The sequence below is a fragment of the Natrix helvetica genome (assembly GCF_964273705.1).
Source record: "Natrix helvetica genome assembly, chromosome: 2".
NCBI lineage: Eukaryota > Metazoa > Chordata > Lepidosauria > Squamata > Natricidae > Natrix > Natrix helvetica.
In genome coordinates, this window is record NC_138552.1 from 27656816 (window position 1) to 27673320 (window position 16505).

At 38.6% G+C, this 16505-nt stretch overlaps 1 protein-coding gene across 3 annotated transcripts in view; it reads right to left on the reverse strand.

Moving 5' to 3' along the window:
- The window catches only part of SLC38A9 (solute carrier family 38 member 9), a 48658-nt gene extending 35213 nt beyond the window's left edge, over positions 1-13445 (reverse strand). For 2 of the 3 annotated variants that reach the window (XM_081940030.1, XM_081940028.1), the window contains exons 1-6: positions 13235-13391; positions 9549-9647; positions 7828-7968; positions 2097-2229; positions 214-335; positions 16-79 (exon numbers count right to left, since the gene is read on the reverse strand). In XM_081940030.1, coding sequence (XP_081796156.1) covers positions 16-79; positions 214-335; positions 2097-2229; positions 7828-7931 — 423 coding nt within the window. In that variant the 5' untranslated portion in view covers positions 7932-7968; positions 9549-9647; positions 13235-13391. The other variant, XM_081940029.1, reaches the window with a different exon arrangement.
- Between the last annotated feature and the right edge of the window lie 3060 nt (positions 13446-16505).

The window sequence follows — 16505 nt, forward strand, 5'->3', positions numbered from 1 at the left end:
ACAAAATTGTGTTACCTGTTTTATTCCCCAGGGAATACTTAATATAGATGTACCCATCATTGTATTCCAGATCATGAATCTAAGTCAGGGAGAAAACACAAAGAACAACCATAAGAAAACTTGCACGGTATCTGAGGCTAATTCCAATATTTAGACTGCATTTCAAAACAGAATACTTTAGATAAATAAATGCAACCAGGACACTTCACATACATTGTGACTATACTGGAATTCTTGCCACAACCATCAGTAGAGCTATCAATTTTGCAAGCAGTGCCCAAAGGACTATACACGTAGATTTCTTCTGGAGCAGGAAGAACATGATCAGGCGCCACCTAACAAAAGAGAGGAGCCCATGGCATTAGTTCAGACTAAATCTTTTAACATTTCTTCACAAGTCTCGATATGGGAAGTTTGGTTACAGTCATTCTGACAATTTTCGGACCTCCTGCTACTTCTTTTGACTCCTAAAAAGTACTCTGTCCAGGCTCAGATTAAACCCTACTTTCTTTTCGCTTTTGTTTGACACAGAAATTGGTCTGTTTATCTCACTCCAGAAATTGGCCTGTTCATCTCACTCCAATGGGACTGCCCCACTTGCGCAGGCAGAAGGGAGAGATACTGCAAACCCTGTTGGTCAAGGAATTCTGCCTGGTGGGGTTCAGGAGAGGAGCCTTTACTGCTATGGCTCCCATCCTTTGGAACGTTGTAAGCCTCGAGTTGAGATTGCCCCCCATCTCTTGGCCTCCAAAAGGGCCTTGGAACATGGCTCTGCCAAATGGTCTGGTACCCTGATGGGGCACTTGGAGATCTTTAATGGACTGAGAGAAGAGTCTACCTCCACCCCAGAGGTGATATTCAGCAGGTTCTGACCAGTTCTGGAGAACCAGTAGCGGAAAAATTGAATTGTTCAAAGAACCTGTAAATACCACCTCTGACTGACCCCGACCCCATCTATTCTCTGTCTCCCGAGGCCCAGCTGATCAGGAGGGAATGGAGATTTTGCAATATCCTTCCCCTGGAGTGGGGAGGGAATGGAGATTTTACAGTATCCTTCCCTGCTACGCCCACCAAGCCACGCCCACAGAACTGGTAATAAAAAAAAATCAATCCCACCACTGCTCCACCCATTTGTATTTTGCTTCCTTCCTTAGCCATCATTGTTAATTTTACGGTTAACATTTATCATTTTAATACTTTGCATTGTTATCTTATCTTGTTGTAAACCTCCTGGAGTCAACCGATGGTGAGATGGGGAGCATATACATTTAATAAATAAATTTAAGACTAAATATAAAAATTACTCAGTCCTGGCTCAGATTAAATAATGGTAGACCTCAATTCACAACAGATTTAAGTGACCATTCAAAGATACAACAGCATTGACTTATGACCATTTTTCACCAAATCTTTGCAGCATCCCCGTGATCATGTGATCAAAGTTCAGATGCTTGGCAACTGGTTCATATTCATGACCTTTGCCTGTGCCCCAGGATCATGTGATCAACTTTTGCAACCTTCTGACAAGCACAGTCAACAGGGCAGCCAGAGTCACTTAACATCCAGGTTACTAACTGAACTGCAGTGATTCACTGCACTTAACAACTGCGGCAAGAAAAGTTGTAAAAGGGGACAAAACTCACTTAACAACAGAAATGGAATCAATAAGTCAAGGAGTACGGGTACTTTTTCTTTTGTCGGACACAGAAATTGGTCCGTTCAACCTTTACGTTGAAAGGATTTGCTCTGCCTTGAAACCGGCTTCTCACACGTAGCTACTAATGAAATATGAAATTATTTATGAAGTCACCTCTAGTAATTTTAGTAATTTTTATGTAGAGAAATATGCAGATCCTCATATATCTACTTTTTTTATAATCCATTTTTGGACAAACACAACCAGAACATTACATCTTTCTTTCCAGGATACAAATTGATTAATAAAAATAAAAAACAGGTTGAAAGGACCACTCTTAGGCCACGCAGAAAAATCAGATTATGGCTGATAAGAGTATTCCTAGTAGAGATTAAGTAATTGAGAAAGCATCCAGGGCTGTCATGGCTTTTCTAGCTAATATAGTTCAACTTTCATTCACCAATGCTCTGTCAGAAGCCGAAGTGAGTCTGTTGTAGTAGTGAATCCGCTTGTTCATTGCTGAAGCTTCATCTGTTACTCTCTGTGCATCATCGTTGACCCTGACAATGTTTGTTGGTTCTACGTGGAATGGCCTAAAAGAAAAACAAAAAAAATTGAATACTGTTTAAATCAGGATTAATAAGGGGTCAGTCTATCACTGCAAATTGTAACAAACAGCTATTCTAAAAAGAATTTTTATGCATTTATATCTTTAAAATGACAAGCACATTAACTTACTAAAGTTCATTATATTTTTAAAACCAACAATGTTCCCGGATACGTCAATCACATAAAGGTCCATAGAGAATTATTTTAGAAGGTTCAGATGTTATTTGTGTAAGCTTTCTCGTTGTCAGGCAAGGCACACGGTCTTTTTTTCATGATCTTAAAACCCAACAGCCTCATTCCAAAATTTAATGAAGATCTCTGCAAAATGCATTACACCAGGGCAGTGGTAAAAGGATTTTTTTGCCCACCAGTTATGTGGGCGTGGCTTGGTGGTGGTGGGTGTCATGTGACTGGGTGGGCATGGCCAGCTTTTTCCCACTTTTTAAAGCATTTTTTTCTTGCTGGTTCCAGCGATTAGGCAGGAAAAAGTACTTTAAAAAGTAGGCGGAAGCTTCCGACGATCGTGCGGCTCACAGCTGATCCACACGATCATCAGAAACTCTTTTTTCCCCACTTTTTAAAGCACTTTTTTCCTGCCTATTCACCCGAACCATCAGGAAAAAAATGCTTGAAAAAGCCGGCGGGGGAGCTTCCCACGATTGTATGGCTCACAGCTGAGCCGCGCAATCCTTGGAAGCTTTTTTTCACTACCAGTTCGCAGAACCAGGGACAATCATCCCTACCGGGAGGATTCCAGTCCTGCACCAGGGATGTTAAATATGAGACCTTAGGGCCAGATGCATCATGTGCTGGCCACCCCCACCCCCCGGTTTAGCAAAGGTGGGGGGAAAGTTGTGATATGTCATGTGATAACATGACGCCATGAGTTTGACACCCCTGCATTGCACTGTCAGGATTGACCACCATAGTAGTACTGACACAATTTTCTGAATCCCAAACCAGGCCAATGTTTCTCAACTGTGGCAATTTGAAGATGTGCAGACTTAAAACTCTCAGAATTCTAAGAATTCTTGAACAAATATGTTCAACCTGCCAAAGCTGAGAAACACTGAATCAGGCAATCATTTTTATAAATGGATTCCACATGGTTAGATGAGTGTGAGCCAGAAAATTCAGTTACTCACATCAAATAACTATGAGCAAACAAGTCCTACAAGCCAAAGAATCTTGTAAAGTTGGACTCTCAGATAACGTTATATTTTTGGCAGCCTAATTACAAAGGAATAACATTCTCAATTGCTCTGGATTATTTGTGTGAATCTACCCACAATCTATTATGACAGAACAAGAGCAAAATAAAAATGACACTTTGTGTTGGCCACAGAACATACAGTTCAGTGTCTCTCTGGCTGACCAAAATACCATTAAAGTTATCCCTGGAGCAACAAATAATGTACATAAATGGTCTGTGTTTGAGGAAATGGAAGAATCTATGTTAGCATTCTGAACATGATGGATTGAATGTCATTCCATAAATATTATCTTAAAATTCTTCCAATATAAGATAATTGTTTATCCCAAACAGCCTTATTCAGTTTGCCACTGATTTCATGGTACATCCTCTCCAAGTAGGGCTCACTTTACAAATACAAGAACAATCATGCCTAAAATGATGTCAGCTGAGACACAGATTTCCTAGAATATGGCCAACTCCAGCCTACTTTCAAGATCTCTATGCTTCTTGTGCTTCTCTTCTGTAGTGTAACTCTTCCGTAATTTCACACCTGTGAATGTCTAACTTCATTAATCACAGCTGAAGCATAGAGTGATGTCAAAGCCCTCCTGTGCAGTTTGGGGCTTGCAAATGGTATTTTGGGCATTTGCAAATCATCCTCTGATGCTGTAGCAATGATTCAGGAAATATACATGTGCAAACTTGCACTTAATTTGGCTATACGATAAGTTTCAGGGCTTTGGATGCCTTAGATTTCCGTAACTTTTAACTGCTAAAAGCTGAGTAAGTTTTTAAGAAAAACACATCTTCCTTGTGTATGCAGAAAATTAGATGACTTTGAAACAAAAATACGTGTAATCAATTTCTAAGAGGATAGTTATAATGCTGACTTCCTTATGATAGAATAACAGAATTGGAAGAGACTATGGAGGTCTTCTAGTCCAACCCCCTGCTTAGGCAGATGGTTATCCAACATTTTCTTAAAAAGTTCCAGTGTTGGAGCATTCACAACTTCTGGAGGCAAGTTGTTCCATTGATTAATTGTTCTAAGTGTCAGGAAATTTCTCCTTAGTTCTAAGTTGCTTCTCTCCTTGATTAGTTTCCACCCATTGTTTCTTGTTCTACCCTCAGGTGCTTTGGAAAATAATTTGATTCCTCCTTCTTTGGGGCAACCCCTGATATATCGGAACATTGCTATCATGTCTCCCCTAGTCCTTCTTTTCATTAAACTAGACATAATCAGTTCCTGCAACTGTTCTTCATATGTTTTAGCCTCCAGTCCCCTAATCATCTTTGTTGCTCTTCTTTGCACTCTTTCTAGAGTCTCAACATCTTTTTTACATCATGGTGACCAAAACTGAATGTTGGGGCATTCACAACTTCTGGAGGCAAGCTCCTGCTAAACAACTAATTCCCACAACACTGTCAAATTATTTGCTAAGACTGTATTAAAAGTGGTATAAATTATATTTTCATATAGAAAGTCTCTAGGAACTACAGTCTCAAGTCCTTAGACAGGCCCCATTTTGAGAAAGGCAATAATTTTCTGGTTCTCCTGCCACAACCACTGTGTCACAAAAAACCCCATAAATCATGGTTTGGAAGACTACAGTAGCTGGCTTCATTCAGCCCAAAGCAAACCTATCACATTATGGTTTAGCATATTGCATGAAAGCTTAGTGAAATGTAAAATAGGACCCCACCAAATTTAGGATAAGACTCCAAATTCCAGAGATCTGTGGGTAGTATGATTGTTTTTGTTTGACCCTGAACAATCTTTGCATACGTAGACTTACCTTTCTGTTCATTCTAGAATAAGCCCTGTCAATAAGTCTATTTCTGCAGTGTTCACCTACTCTCTATTTGCTCTGCCCTTATGAAAAAATAACCAACTACTATTTATTTATTTATTATTCGTATTTATAGACCGCCCCTTCTCCCAAAAGGGACTCGTATAGTGTACTATAGAAAAATGCAAATTTAGAAATATAGTAACAATTCTCTCCCATTTTTAAAAAGTTCTCTTTTCTACAATGATTACAAAAATATAGGTATGTTTTCCAATTCGGCCACCAAGACCTTTGTTTCGTACATCAAAAGCCCATCTTCAGCAGACCCCTGATATATTCACACGTAATGTTAAGCCAGGGGTGTCCAAACTTGGGAACTTTAAGACTTGTGGACTTCAACTTCCAGAATTCCCCAGCCAGCATGGCTGGCTGGGGAATTCTGGGAGTTGAAGTCCACAAGTCTTAAAGTTCCCAAGTTTGGACACCCCTGTGTTAAGCTATAGTTTCCTTAATAGTGTTTTTTATTAATGACAATGGACTAAGTTCATACCCTATGTTAAACTATAAAGTCATGATTTACTAAATAAATTGATTGGATTCACATATTATTTTAGTCCACAAGCAAGCAAATCACATAATGATTTACTGTGTTGAATAAACTTATGACACACAAAGGTTTTCGCCCCTTGTGTTATCATTTGTCACATAATGAGAATTTATGCATTTAAAAAACTCCCTATAGGGAAGATGCTCTAAGGCAGGGCTGTCAAACTCCTGGCCCAAAGGCTGGATGTGCGCTGGCCATGGCCACGCCCAGTTTAGCAAAGGGGAAAAAAGTCCCGATACGTCACGTGACGCCACCCTGACAATGTGAGTTTGACACCCCTCGTCTAAGATGACAAAGACCTTACAGATTAATATGAAACTTTAAACCATTATTATTGAACAAATCAACCCAGTATTCTCATTCAAGGCACAAAGGATGACCCTCAAATTATCCTACTTTGGACACATTATCTGATGACTCAGCTCTCTGGAGAAAGCTCAAAGCTGAGAGAGATGGAAGGACAGAGAAGACAATGGTCAGCAACAAAATGGATAGACTTAGTTACGGTGGTAATGGATCCACCATTAGAAGATCTGAAAGGCCAAACTAAGAATAAATTGCCAAGTAGAACAACAATTTAGGTTATTGCTAGAAATCAAAAATGGCTTGATGGCCCATAATCATAAGGAAGAAGAAAATCAGTGGTCTTAATAATTTTTCAAAATATAATTAGGGTTTCCATAAATTTTTAACAATGATATAAAATCATACAATCAGATATTATAATGATGAAGTTGTAAAATATAGTTCAGCTCTAGATATCTCAAATATTTAAGTGTAAGCACTAACAAGATTTTTTTAAATTAAGTTTTTACTTTTTCTGATTTTCCATTCAATAGTCACAGTATTTTCCCCCCATTTAATTAAGAATTATAGCATTCTTTTTATTTATTCAATTTATATAGCTGCCCACCTCACATACATGACTAGGGAGCCAGAAATAAAATACATAATAATAATAAAAAAACACATAGCAGCTGGACATAATCAAACCATTATCAACATAGCCAGGGGTTGACTATTTTCAACTTAAGGATAAACACATCCTAGCAATAAACCATGCTCCAGGCAGTCATTCTTATTCTAGAACAGTGCTACAGAACTAACTACTGGTATATTTAAATATAGCTATTTAAAGCAGAATTCTTTTTCTCAAATTAGGCTGCTCTTCTGGAGAATATTGGCTGTGTCTGCTTGGAAATTGTTACAACAGCAAAAAGCCATATTAGGTTATACTCCCTTCCTGCATATTAATGTATTCTCCAATCAAGATGTTAGGTTTATCATAATAATTGAATTCCACCTTTTTCTTAGATTCATTTATTACATGCTATATCTTAGGACTGTGGAGGGTACAGTATCTAGCTAAATGAGTTGAAGATAGTAGCTATTTGCTGTATCAATGAAACAGAAAGCTCAGATTGCGTTTAACTTCAATTAGACCTCACAGTCTGCCTTATAAACATAGCAAATGGGATTTATTTAACGAATTGTTTTTAAAACTCTGGCTCAGGTTAAACAGAGAACCCAGTCACTCGCTGAGTATGGATAATAGGCTAAACTATGGTTTGGCAATGTAATCCTAGAAAATTAGACAAATAATACAGACCTAAGTGTGGTTTGTTTGTGTAAAGTCAGCACGAGCCCTGTACTTACCTGACATTGCATGGAGATTGCTGGGAAAGGAAGGGCAGTGTGGGCAGGCCAGCTGAAAATCAGCTGGCCAGCACGATCATGCGTGCTGGAGCCAAGCTAGGGCAATGGCTCACGTGCCCGCTGATATAGCACACACATGCCATAGGTTCGCCATTACAGGTATAAGTTAGCACTAGACACTTAAATTAAGATATAATGAAAGAGCATAAATGAAATAAATAACATTAAGATGAAGCTATTATATAACCAGGTTTTTTTTAAAAAAAGATGAATACTGCTAAACTCCAACTACCCATATTACTATTGAAATCTATAATTAAACATTTCTTTTCACCTTTTGCTTTTCAGATCTTCTGGATTGAACTGAATATTAAGGATTCCGAGATCATTTTCATCACCTCCCACAGGAATTAGAAGAGGAGTAGCGTCTTCCTCCATTAGAGAAGGATGTTTTGCACTTACTATGTTGCTGTAGCTTTAAAAATGAAATTGATATATTGTTAGAAGGGATTGTCTTTTCATTTCTATAAAGTTTCCTCATACAATGAAATAAAGTAGAATAAAATTTTCCCTGAAAACACACATTTATGTATGACTTTATTAAAAAGGGGCTGTTTCCCTAATTGTATACTCGGAAATGAGAAGGAACTTTTTATTGTAAGGTTTTTTTTTTTAAAATGCACCCTATCGCTGAATTCTAGCACAGAAATAACTTTTAATAGCATTTTTTTTAAAAAAGGCTAAGATAGTTGGAATCATACATAGCACAAGATGCAAATCTGTTGCCAACTTTCAAAGACCGAAGAGGCAATACTATTACTTTTCTTATTCCAAGGTTAAAACAGAGCCTGGCTGGGTTTATAATAGTGTTCTTGAAACCTGGAAACTTTAAGATGTATGGACTTCAAGTCCCAGAATTCCCCAGTCAATATGCTGAAAATTGAAGAATTTTTAAATTGCCAGTGTTTAAAAACACTGGTTTGTAGCAAACCTAAGTGGTTCCTGAGTGGTCTGAGGGAAGTTCAGAAATTGCAAGGTATCAGTGAGGCAAGAACTTCTGGAAATCAGAAAATCACCACACACAGATTCGGTAGAATTGCTGCCTTTCCCAAAACCAACACCAGCTTTAATCTGTTTTCAATCACAGTGGAAGATTGGTGGCAGGGTGTGTGTGTTTGGGGGGGAGGGGGGTTAATTCTCCAAACCACTCAACATTATTAGATTGTACAGAATCTGCAGCTGGTTCCAAAATGGCAAAGAATCTTGTATACAAGCTGCAGAGATACACCACAGCAGGGGTGTCCAAACTTGGGAACTTTAAGACTTGTGGACTTCAACTCCCAGAATTCCTGGCTGGCTAGGGAATTCTGGGAGTTGAAGTCCACAAGTCTTAAAGTTCCCAAGTTTGGACACCCCTGCACTACAGAGAAATATCATTGAAAACCTCTAGTGCTGTTGGCTGTACACGGTAGTCCTCGTTTTACAACAGTTCATTTAGTGTTCTGTACACAGTTATAACGGCACCAAAAAATGTGACGTATAACCGCTTTTCACAGTTACGACCTTTGCAGCATCCCAATGATCATGTGATCAAAATTCAGATGCTTTGGCAAATGGTTCGTATTTATGACAGATGCAATGTCCCAGGGTCATGTGATCACCTTTTACGATTTTCTGACAAGCAAAGTCAGGGAGAAAGCCAGGTTCACTTAGCAACCGGGTTACTAACTTGTCAGCTGCAGTGATTCACTTAACAACTGTGGAAAGAAAGGTCGTAAAATGGGGCAAAACTCACTTAACAAACGTCTCACTTAGCAGAAATTTAGGCTCAATTGTGGTCATAAGTCGCATATGCATATTCATTATTGACATTGTAGAAGCCACTGATAACATTGTTAGGCTACCAGGGAGATGATTTAAAACAATATAGAAATGCATTCTTACATGAATAATTGTTCCTTTAAGCATTCAGTGGGACAAATGTGTCTCTGTACTGCAGCTCAAGCAGTGGGAAATCAACTCTATTGCTTTATAATGAGAATACATTATACTTACTATTAAAAGAGTTGAAATATAAACAGTTTTTAAAAGAGAAGTGGCAGGCTATAAATGAACATTCGCATTCCAGAACAGGAAGGACACAGCATATTTTAACTGGAATAAAAAACAACAATACATAAATCAATTGATTAAGTTAAGAGGAAAAAGCAAGTCATAGGAATCAAAAAGTGACTATAAAAACGGGAGTTGACTAAGTCTCTGGAAAAGTTACCCTGACTTTATGGAACACTTTTTTAACTGGAGAATTTATACAAAAAGAATAAATAGGATTTACTAGATCTAGGCTAGAGAAATCTAGTTAGCGACTAGATTTGAAGTTTTCTATATCTTTGTGCTGCCACCTACTATGATAGATCTTCTGAATATTCACAAATATCTATTAAACCTAAGAAAAAAAATCACTGCTTGGTTCAACACTAATGTGTACACACAGTTTGAATTTATAGAGGAAGAGGATCTCTCTTTTTTTGTACAAAATTTCTTTTATAACTTCCTAAATCAGACATGCCAAACTGTTGGTTTTTCAGGATCAAGCATGGCACACAGACATTATGTGAACTTCTCTGTCCATTCAAGGCTAAGATTAATGTTATCAAGAAACAGATATGCATCTTACACTACTGCTTCTTGCACATTTCCTAAAATGGACAGATTGACGTTCTACTGCAAATTTGCTGGGTGGAAAGGACTGGCTGATGAGTATACAACTTTTAAACACAAGTTCCCCCCCCCCCCCATCCTTACTGCAACACACAAGTATGGAGAGGTATGTCAGAAAAAAAAATTCCTTGAAACTTGGGATCATACTGATGGGACAGCAAAGAAAATCTGTTTTTCTGTTCCACATATTAAAACAGGTTGGAGGTTATTTTTACATAAAGGTTCAGCTTTTGATGATTCCAGAATTTTGAGTCTCTGTTATTTAAATCAACTTCAAGTGATTGAAGCCATCTGAAAAAATTATTTCAATTATCCAACCTTTTTTTTTTTTGCCAGCTTTGGACCTTGTCCAAAGTTCCAATACATTGTGCTGGGGATTCTAAAATCCTAAGAAAACCTAAGAAAGCTTTATATATTTGCCATTAGGAAAATCTGTACTGAAATGCCGGTCTCATCTCACATTTGGTTTTGTATAATGTTCCCACCAGGGAAATGCTTCTAAATCCATATTTCTCAAACTTGGCAACTGTTGAATGTGTGGACTTTAACTCCCAGAATTCCCCAACCAGCCATGGGGATGGGAATTGAAGTCCACATACCTTAAAGTTGTCAAGTTTGAGAAACACTGTTCTAAATCCCTTTACACCAACTCATCTGAAAGCCATTGCGGGCCAGTTTACTCAATAGACTGTCCACAGTTGATCACGATGTGTCACAACGGATTCCTCAGCTGCCAGTCTTAGATGCCTTGGCTTGCCTTTCTTTACTGAAGAGATCAGGAAAGCAGTCTTGCAGAACAGCTCAAATAAAGCAACAAGACAGGATCGACCAAGCCCTGAACCCAAATACCTTGCAGGCATTCCAAGACATGTTGAAAGACTTTTGGTTCACAAAAGAGATGCCTTATGACTTCCCTGACACTCTCACTGTGGCTCACTATAAAATAAGGGAAGCAAATCAGACTGCAGGAATTTCAGAGGTATCTCACTATCCAAATCCACTCAGCTATCCATCAGAGGCAAGATCTTTGCTGGCATTCTCCTGAGCAGACTTCCCACTGTCTCAGAAAGAAATGTCACGGGGCAGAGTGTGGCTTTCATCCAGAAGGGAGTACAGCAGACACACTATCTATTGTGAGGTAAGTCCAGCAGAAGTACATCAAGCACAACAAGCCCCTTTACTCTGTCTTTATTGGCCTGACAAAAGCATTTGACACTGTAGGCAGGGAGGCTTCCTGGATTATCCTGAGATGTTGTGGAAATGGAAATTTGTGAAGTTCATCCCATTATTACAGGACAGAATGATAGGGCACGTTTTTATGAAAGAGGATTATGTGCTAGCCCCAAACTCTTTTTGGCCTTTGCTGGCGAATGCATGAACAACTGCCTCCACAGTCTTTCAAGAAACCTTTTGACTATGAGCTCTCGTGCACAAAGACAGCAATCTACAGTTGTTACTGAATACATTCTTAAGATGCTGATATGCTCTTACACCTGATATCAGCCTAAATAACACTGAAGTACTAAATACCAAACTTGTAGAACCAAAGGTCACTATTAACAACAGCCCAGCTGACAAATGTAAACAACTTCAAATAGGTGAGAATCATCATCTCAAACAATGGGTCTTTGAACAAAGAAATTGACTCCAGGATCAGCAAGGCTAGCCAGGCACTGAGACAGCTGCATACTAGAGTGCTCAACCAACATATCCATATCTCCACAAAGCTAAAACTCTACAAAGCTGTGGTTATCCCTTTTTTCTATATCCATATAGGAAAAAAGGGATAATGAAAATAATTGGAAAATTTTCACATACATGCTCTCCGTTTCATCCTTGGCATTCTTTGGCAGGACTGTGTCCCCAACGTGGAAGTTTTGGATCATGCAGATCCACCAGCACTCAATCCCTAATTAACAGAGGTCAGATGAGATATGTGGGACATGTCAATGGAACAGATGACTACCATATGTGTTGCTAGATGCTCTATAGTGCACTAGAATCTGGGAAGAGATCTTGAGTTTGACCACACATATGGATGGAAACTGATCAAGGAAAGATTCAACCTAGAAATAAGAAGAAATTTTCTGACAGTAAGAACAATTAATCGATGAACAGAAGTTGCCTTCAGATGTTGTGGGAGCTTCATCACTGGAAGCTTTCAAGAAGAGACTGGACTACCATTTGTCAGAAATGGTGTAGGGTCTCCTGCTTGGGGGGGGGGGTTTGAACCTCCAAGGTCCCTTCCAACTCTGTTAATCTGCTAAATCCTATCCCACTGTGACATCAGCTGAAGGATCTAGAAACTGCAGCAGCTGAGGAGCCCTGTCTTACGAAGCCCCCAATGATTTTGAAAACTGGCATTGTCAAAAACTGAAAACTGTGAGCAGCATAATAGAACAGTTACTACACCGACAGTTACTACAACAATGGACTTCCAGTGTCCCCATTGTGCGAGAGTCTGTACTTCTAAACTGGGACTGCACAGCCAACTCCAGGTCCAGAGATGGACAACACGTCTCCTTTGAACTCGGACTCTACCATATGATCCAATAAAAGCACATCAACTAGCACATCAACTAGCACATCTCCTCCTCCTCCAGGGGGACTATCACTGTAAACTAAACTAGCAGCAACCAATTATGTGCCCTCAAGTCGTTTTCAATTCTAGCCACCCCACAGATTTGCTTCATGAAAACTAGCGTCCGATCACTAAAGTATGCTATCTTTAATACTACTACTGAGCACAATGCAACAGAAATATTTCTAAAGATTCACCTATTCTCAATCGGAGAATTAAACACAGAGCGAATCAATTCTTGTAGCCACCGGTGATTTTAAAAGCTCTTAATTTGGGGCTCATGCATTCGCTATGCTGTTCAATATCTTTTTTTTGTCATGATGCGTTCGAAATCAATTTTATCGGACGGTACGACGGAGTGACACCCAGAACATTAAATCACATCTATCCAATGCAGACTCTCTATTTGGAAGTGTATGCATTTTTTCTTTTCTTTTACCGAGTCTGGAACTTGATTGTCGCCTCGCTCCGGCATCTCCCAAAAACAGGAAGAGCTATTGCTACTGTAAGCACAATGGACCGCACGCTCAGTCTCCGGCCTTATATTAGCACTTTCGGCACGCAGCTTCACAAATCCTCCCCGATTCCCAGGGAAAACATGGGACTTTACCTTAGAGATAAAAATTAGAATTGCTCACTCTGCCTGTATGGAGTTAAGCGGCTACCGTAGAGATAGAAATTGTAGACAACCCATGCCATTTTCTCTTTTACATGGTTAAATGAAAGAGTTCAGTATGTATTGCGTAAGAGTTAATGGAGCATTAGGCGTCTGCTGAGTGTTCATTTTTAAGAGAGTTTCTCAACAACTGTAAATACGGTAGTTTTCACCAAGATAGAAAAAAAATAGTTATATTCCTTTTATTACTCTTTCCAACCGGTTAAGAACGTTTCAGAAAAATCTTGTAAGGAAAGTCAGGACCATCAGGGCAGAGCAGAATTAAACTAGATTTTATGTAAAGATAAAAGCTGGCAAAAGAAAGATCAAACTTGATAGTGGCTTTGGTCTAGCCGGGACCACATTTTTTTAAAAAAAAAAAACATTTTCCATCCTGTGCGAGAGAGAATTGGGTACTGAATTGAAACATTGCCCCAAAGTTTACGGTCCCCTCCCTCTTCTAACTTGATCAAGAGTAAAGCTATTTTTGAGGAATTGGAAAGAATTCAGAAATCATGCTTGGTATGCTTTCCCTGATTTTATTATAACGAATAATAATTCCAATTTTGTTGTTTGCCAAAAGGGAAGATAACTATTTAGTTTATAATGCATACAGCCTATGTAACTTTGTGTAATTGGTTTCATAATAATAGAATATCAGTACTATTTTCCCCCCATGGCAAGATGCTAGACAAACAGTCAGGCTTAGGTCCTGCTTACAAACCTTCAGTAGAGCAGTTTATTGATCATTGAAGATAAACACCAAGAGGGAGGTGATCAAATATGTCAATCAATGCACTATTATATCTGCTAAGTTTCCAAACTAATAAGATAAATGTGTTAAGTTTCCAAATTGTTTTATTCAGGAACATTATTAGAATTCCCCAGAAAAACCTGATGGTGAAAATATAATTTGGTCTGCATCACAAAAGACTTGGAAATTGAATTACATCCAGTAAAATTATTGGACTAGATTTATGAAATTGTAGTGCAAAAATTAAAAGAGATCACAAGTAATAAAATCTATAGTAACCCAGTTGTAGGTTTACTGTTGCCAAGACAGCACTGCCTAAAGTTGAAAAATCACTTTAGTCTGCTAGTGTTGTCCTGAATCTGACTTATTACAAGCCTGCTAAAAACTAGAAAAGAGACTACAGAAGGCTCCAGAGTCATGTTCTCCCCTCCCAAATATTCCAGACTATGTGAAGGCAAGTCACATTGGGATTCTGGGATGGGATAATATAGAGAATATTATGGTCCATTAACTATCCACTGTAAATGTCTACTTGCTACCATATCCTCTGCAGCAGCTGATCCAAACGAATCAGATAACTAATGTTTTATTCTGTAGATGCCATCATCTCAGCTCCATGGATCACACATTACAAATAATCCATGCAGTGGATAGGAACAGGAATGAGTGCAAAGTAGTGTTTTAAGAAACCTACAGTAAGATCATCATTATCATTCCATCCCATCATTATCCATAAAGTAGAGGTGATGCCCATTTTTCCTAACCAGCAATTGGGGAGTGGCAACACTGGGCTGAGGGGCAACTACATGTAGGTTAGGATAGTAGCCACTTGCCTACTGGTGCCTATGGAGGCAGAATTGAGTGGCTCTTAGGACAGACTTGATTTGCCTTACAGACTGAAAGAAAGTACATTAAAGTGGTAGTCTGGGACTAAGGAGCTGATGTCACAACGATACGACATGCGATCTCGGGGCTCCGAGATCGCAGTCGATACTTCTGTCACTGGACGGTCCATCTGGACCTAAACCGTCCCAAAGAGATGGTGACAGGGAAGAGTACGTCTTGCTGATCTCAGGGACATTGCAAAGTCCCTGATTGATCCAAGAGAAGCTCTTTTAGCCGGCGACAAAAAGCACAGCCTCAAGCTGTTGAAGTCGGGACAGCTCTGCAACGCAAGGAAAAGCAGAAAGAGAAAGTGCGTCCATCTGGTGAGGAAACATTATTTTTATAAAAGACTGCCCCAAAAAGATTGAAGTTAAATTAAATTGGTAAATAAATGGAAAAAAGTGGCGGAATTAAGCATTCTTGGACAGTGTGTTATCTTTTTTTTTTCTATCGATGGAAGTTTTGTGAATATTTTTTACTTTTTAAAGTGAAAATTTCAGATTTTCTTCTATTTCTTTTTTTAATCTATGGATTAAATTTTTCCTTTACTTCTACAATATTGGTTGGGATGGATTTTTTCTTTTTATTTGGTTTCATTTAAGAACTTTATTTCTTCCAAAGCCTGAAACGCAAAGAAGATTTAAAAGGTATATAGAGAGGGTAGCAACCTTAGAGGGAAAAGAAGTTACACTGCCACTTAGAGGTTGGAGGTTGAGACCTGGAAACATTACTTTTTCTTTGTTGCCTTTGATCATTTTGACCTTGCACTTCAAAGGCTTCAGCTTATTTATAAAGAAGGGCATGGATTGTTTACGCAGGTGCTCTCTGGATGCTTGTGGCTAGCTGGAAATAAGTGAAAACAAAGATTTGTTTTTAAACTAGAGTGGCAGTGTTTATTAATTGCAAGAATGACACTACTTCAAAAAGAAACCATAACACTACAACAGATTATGTCGGGAATTCAAATATTATTAGAAACAACAGAGAGAATTGAGAAGAGATAGGAAATTTTTGGAAATATAAATTTTAATGTGGCAAAACATAATGGAAAAATGGAAGATACTCAGCAAATAGAAGATATTCAGCAAATGGAAAAAGTGGAGGCTGGAGTTCTAAAAACCCAGGGGAAAAATGATCAAAGAGGCAAGATAACCATAGATATTGATAGTGAACTGAGTGTGTGGATGGAGATAGAAAGAGTGGAAGAAGGAAAGGGAAGATAGATAGAAAGGTGCTTTACTACAGATTTCATGGTATAGAAGAAGGAAAAAGAGGAGAATGGATGGACTTAAGGAGAGAAATTTTGATCAAAACACTACTGATAACCAAAGATAAATTGATTAACGAAGCTGATGGAGGGTTTTGAGATTTTATAAGATATGTAATAAGCAACAAGTTGCGAAGAGAAGTCCAAAC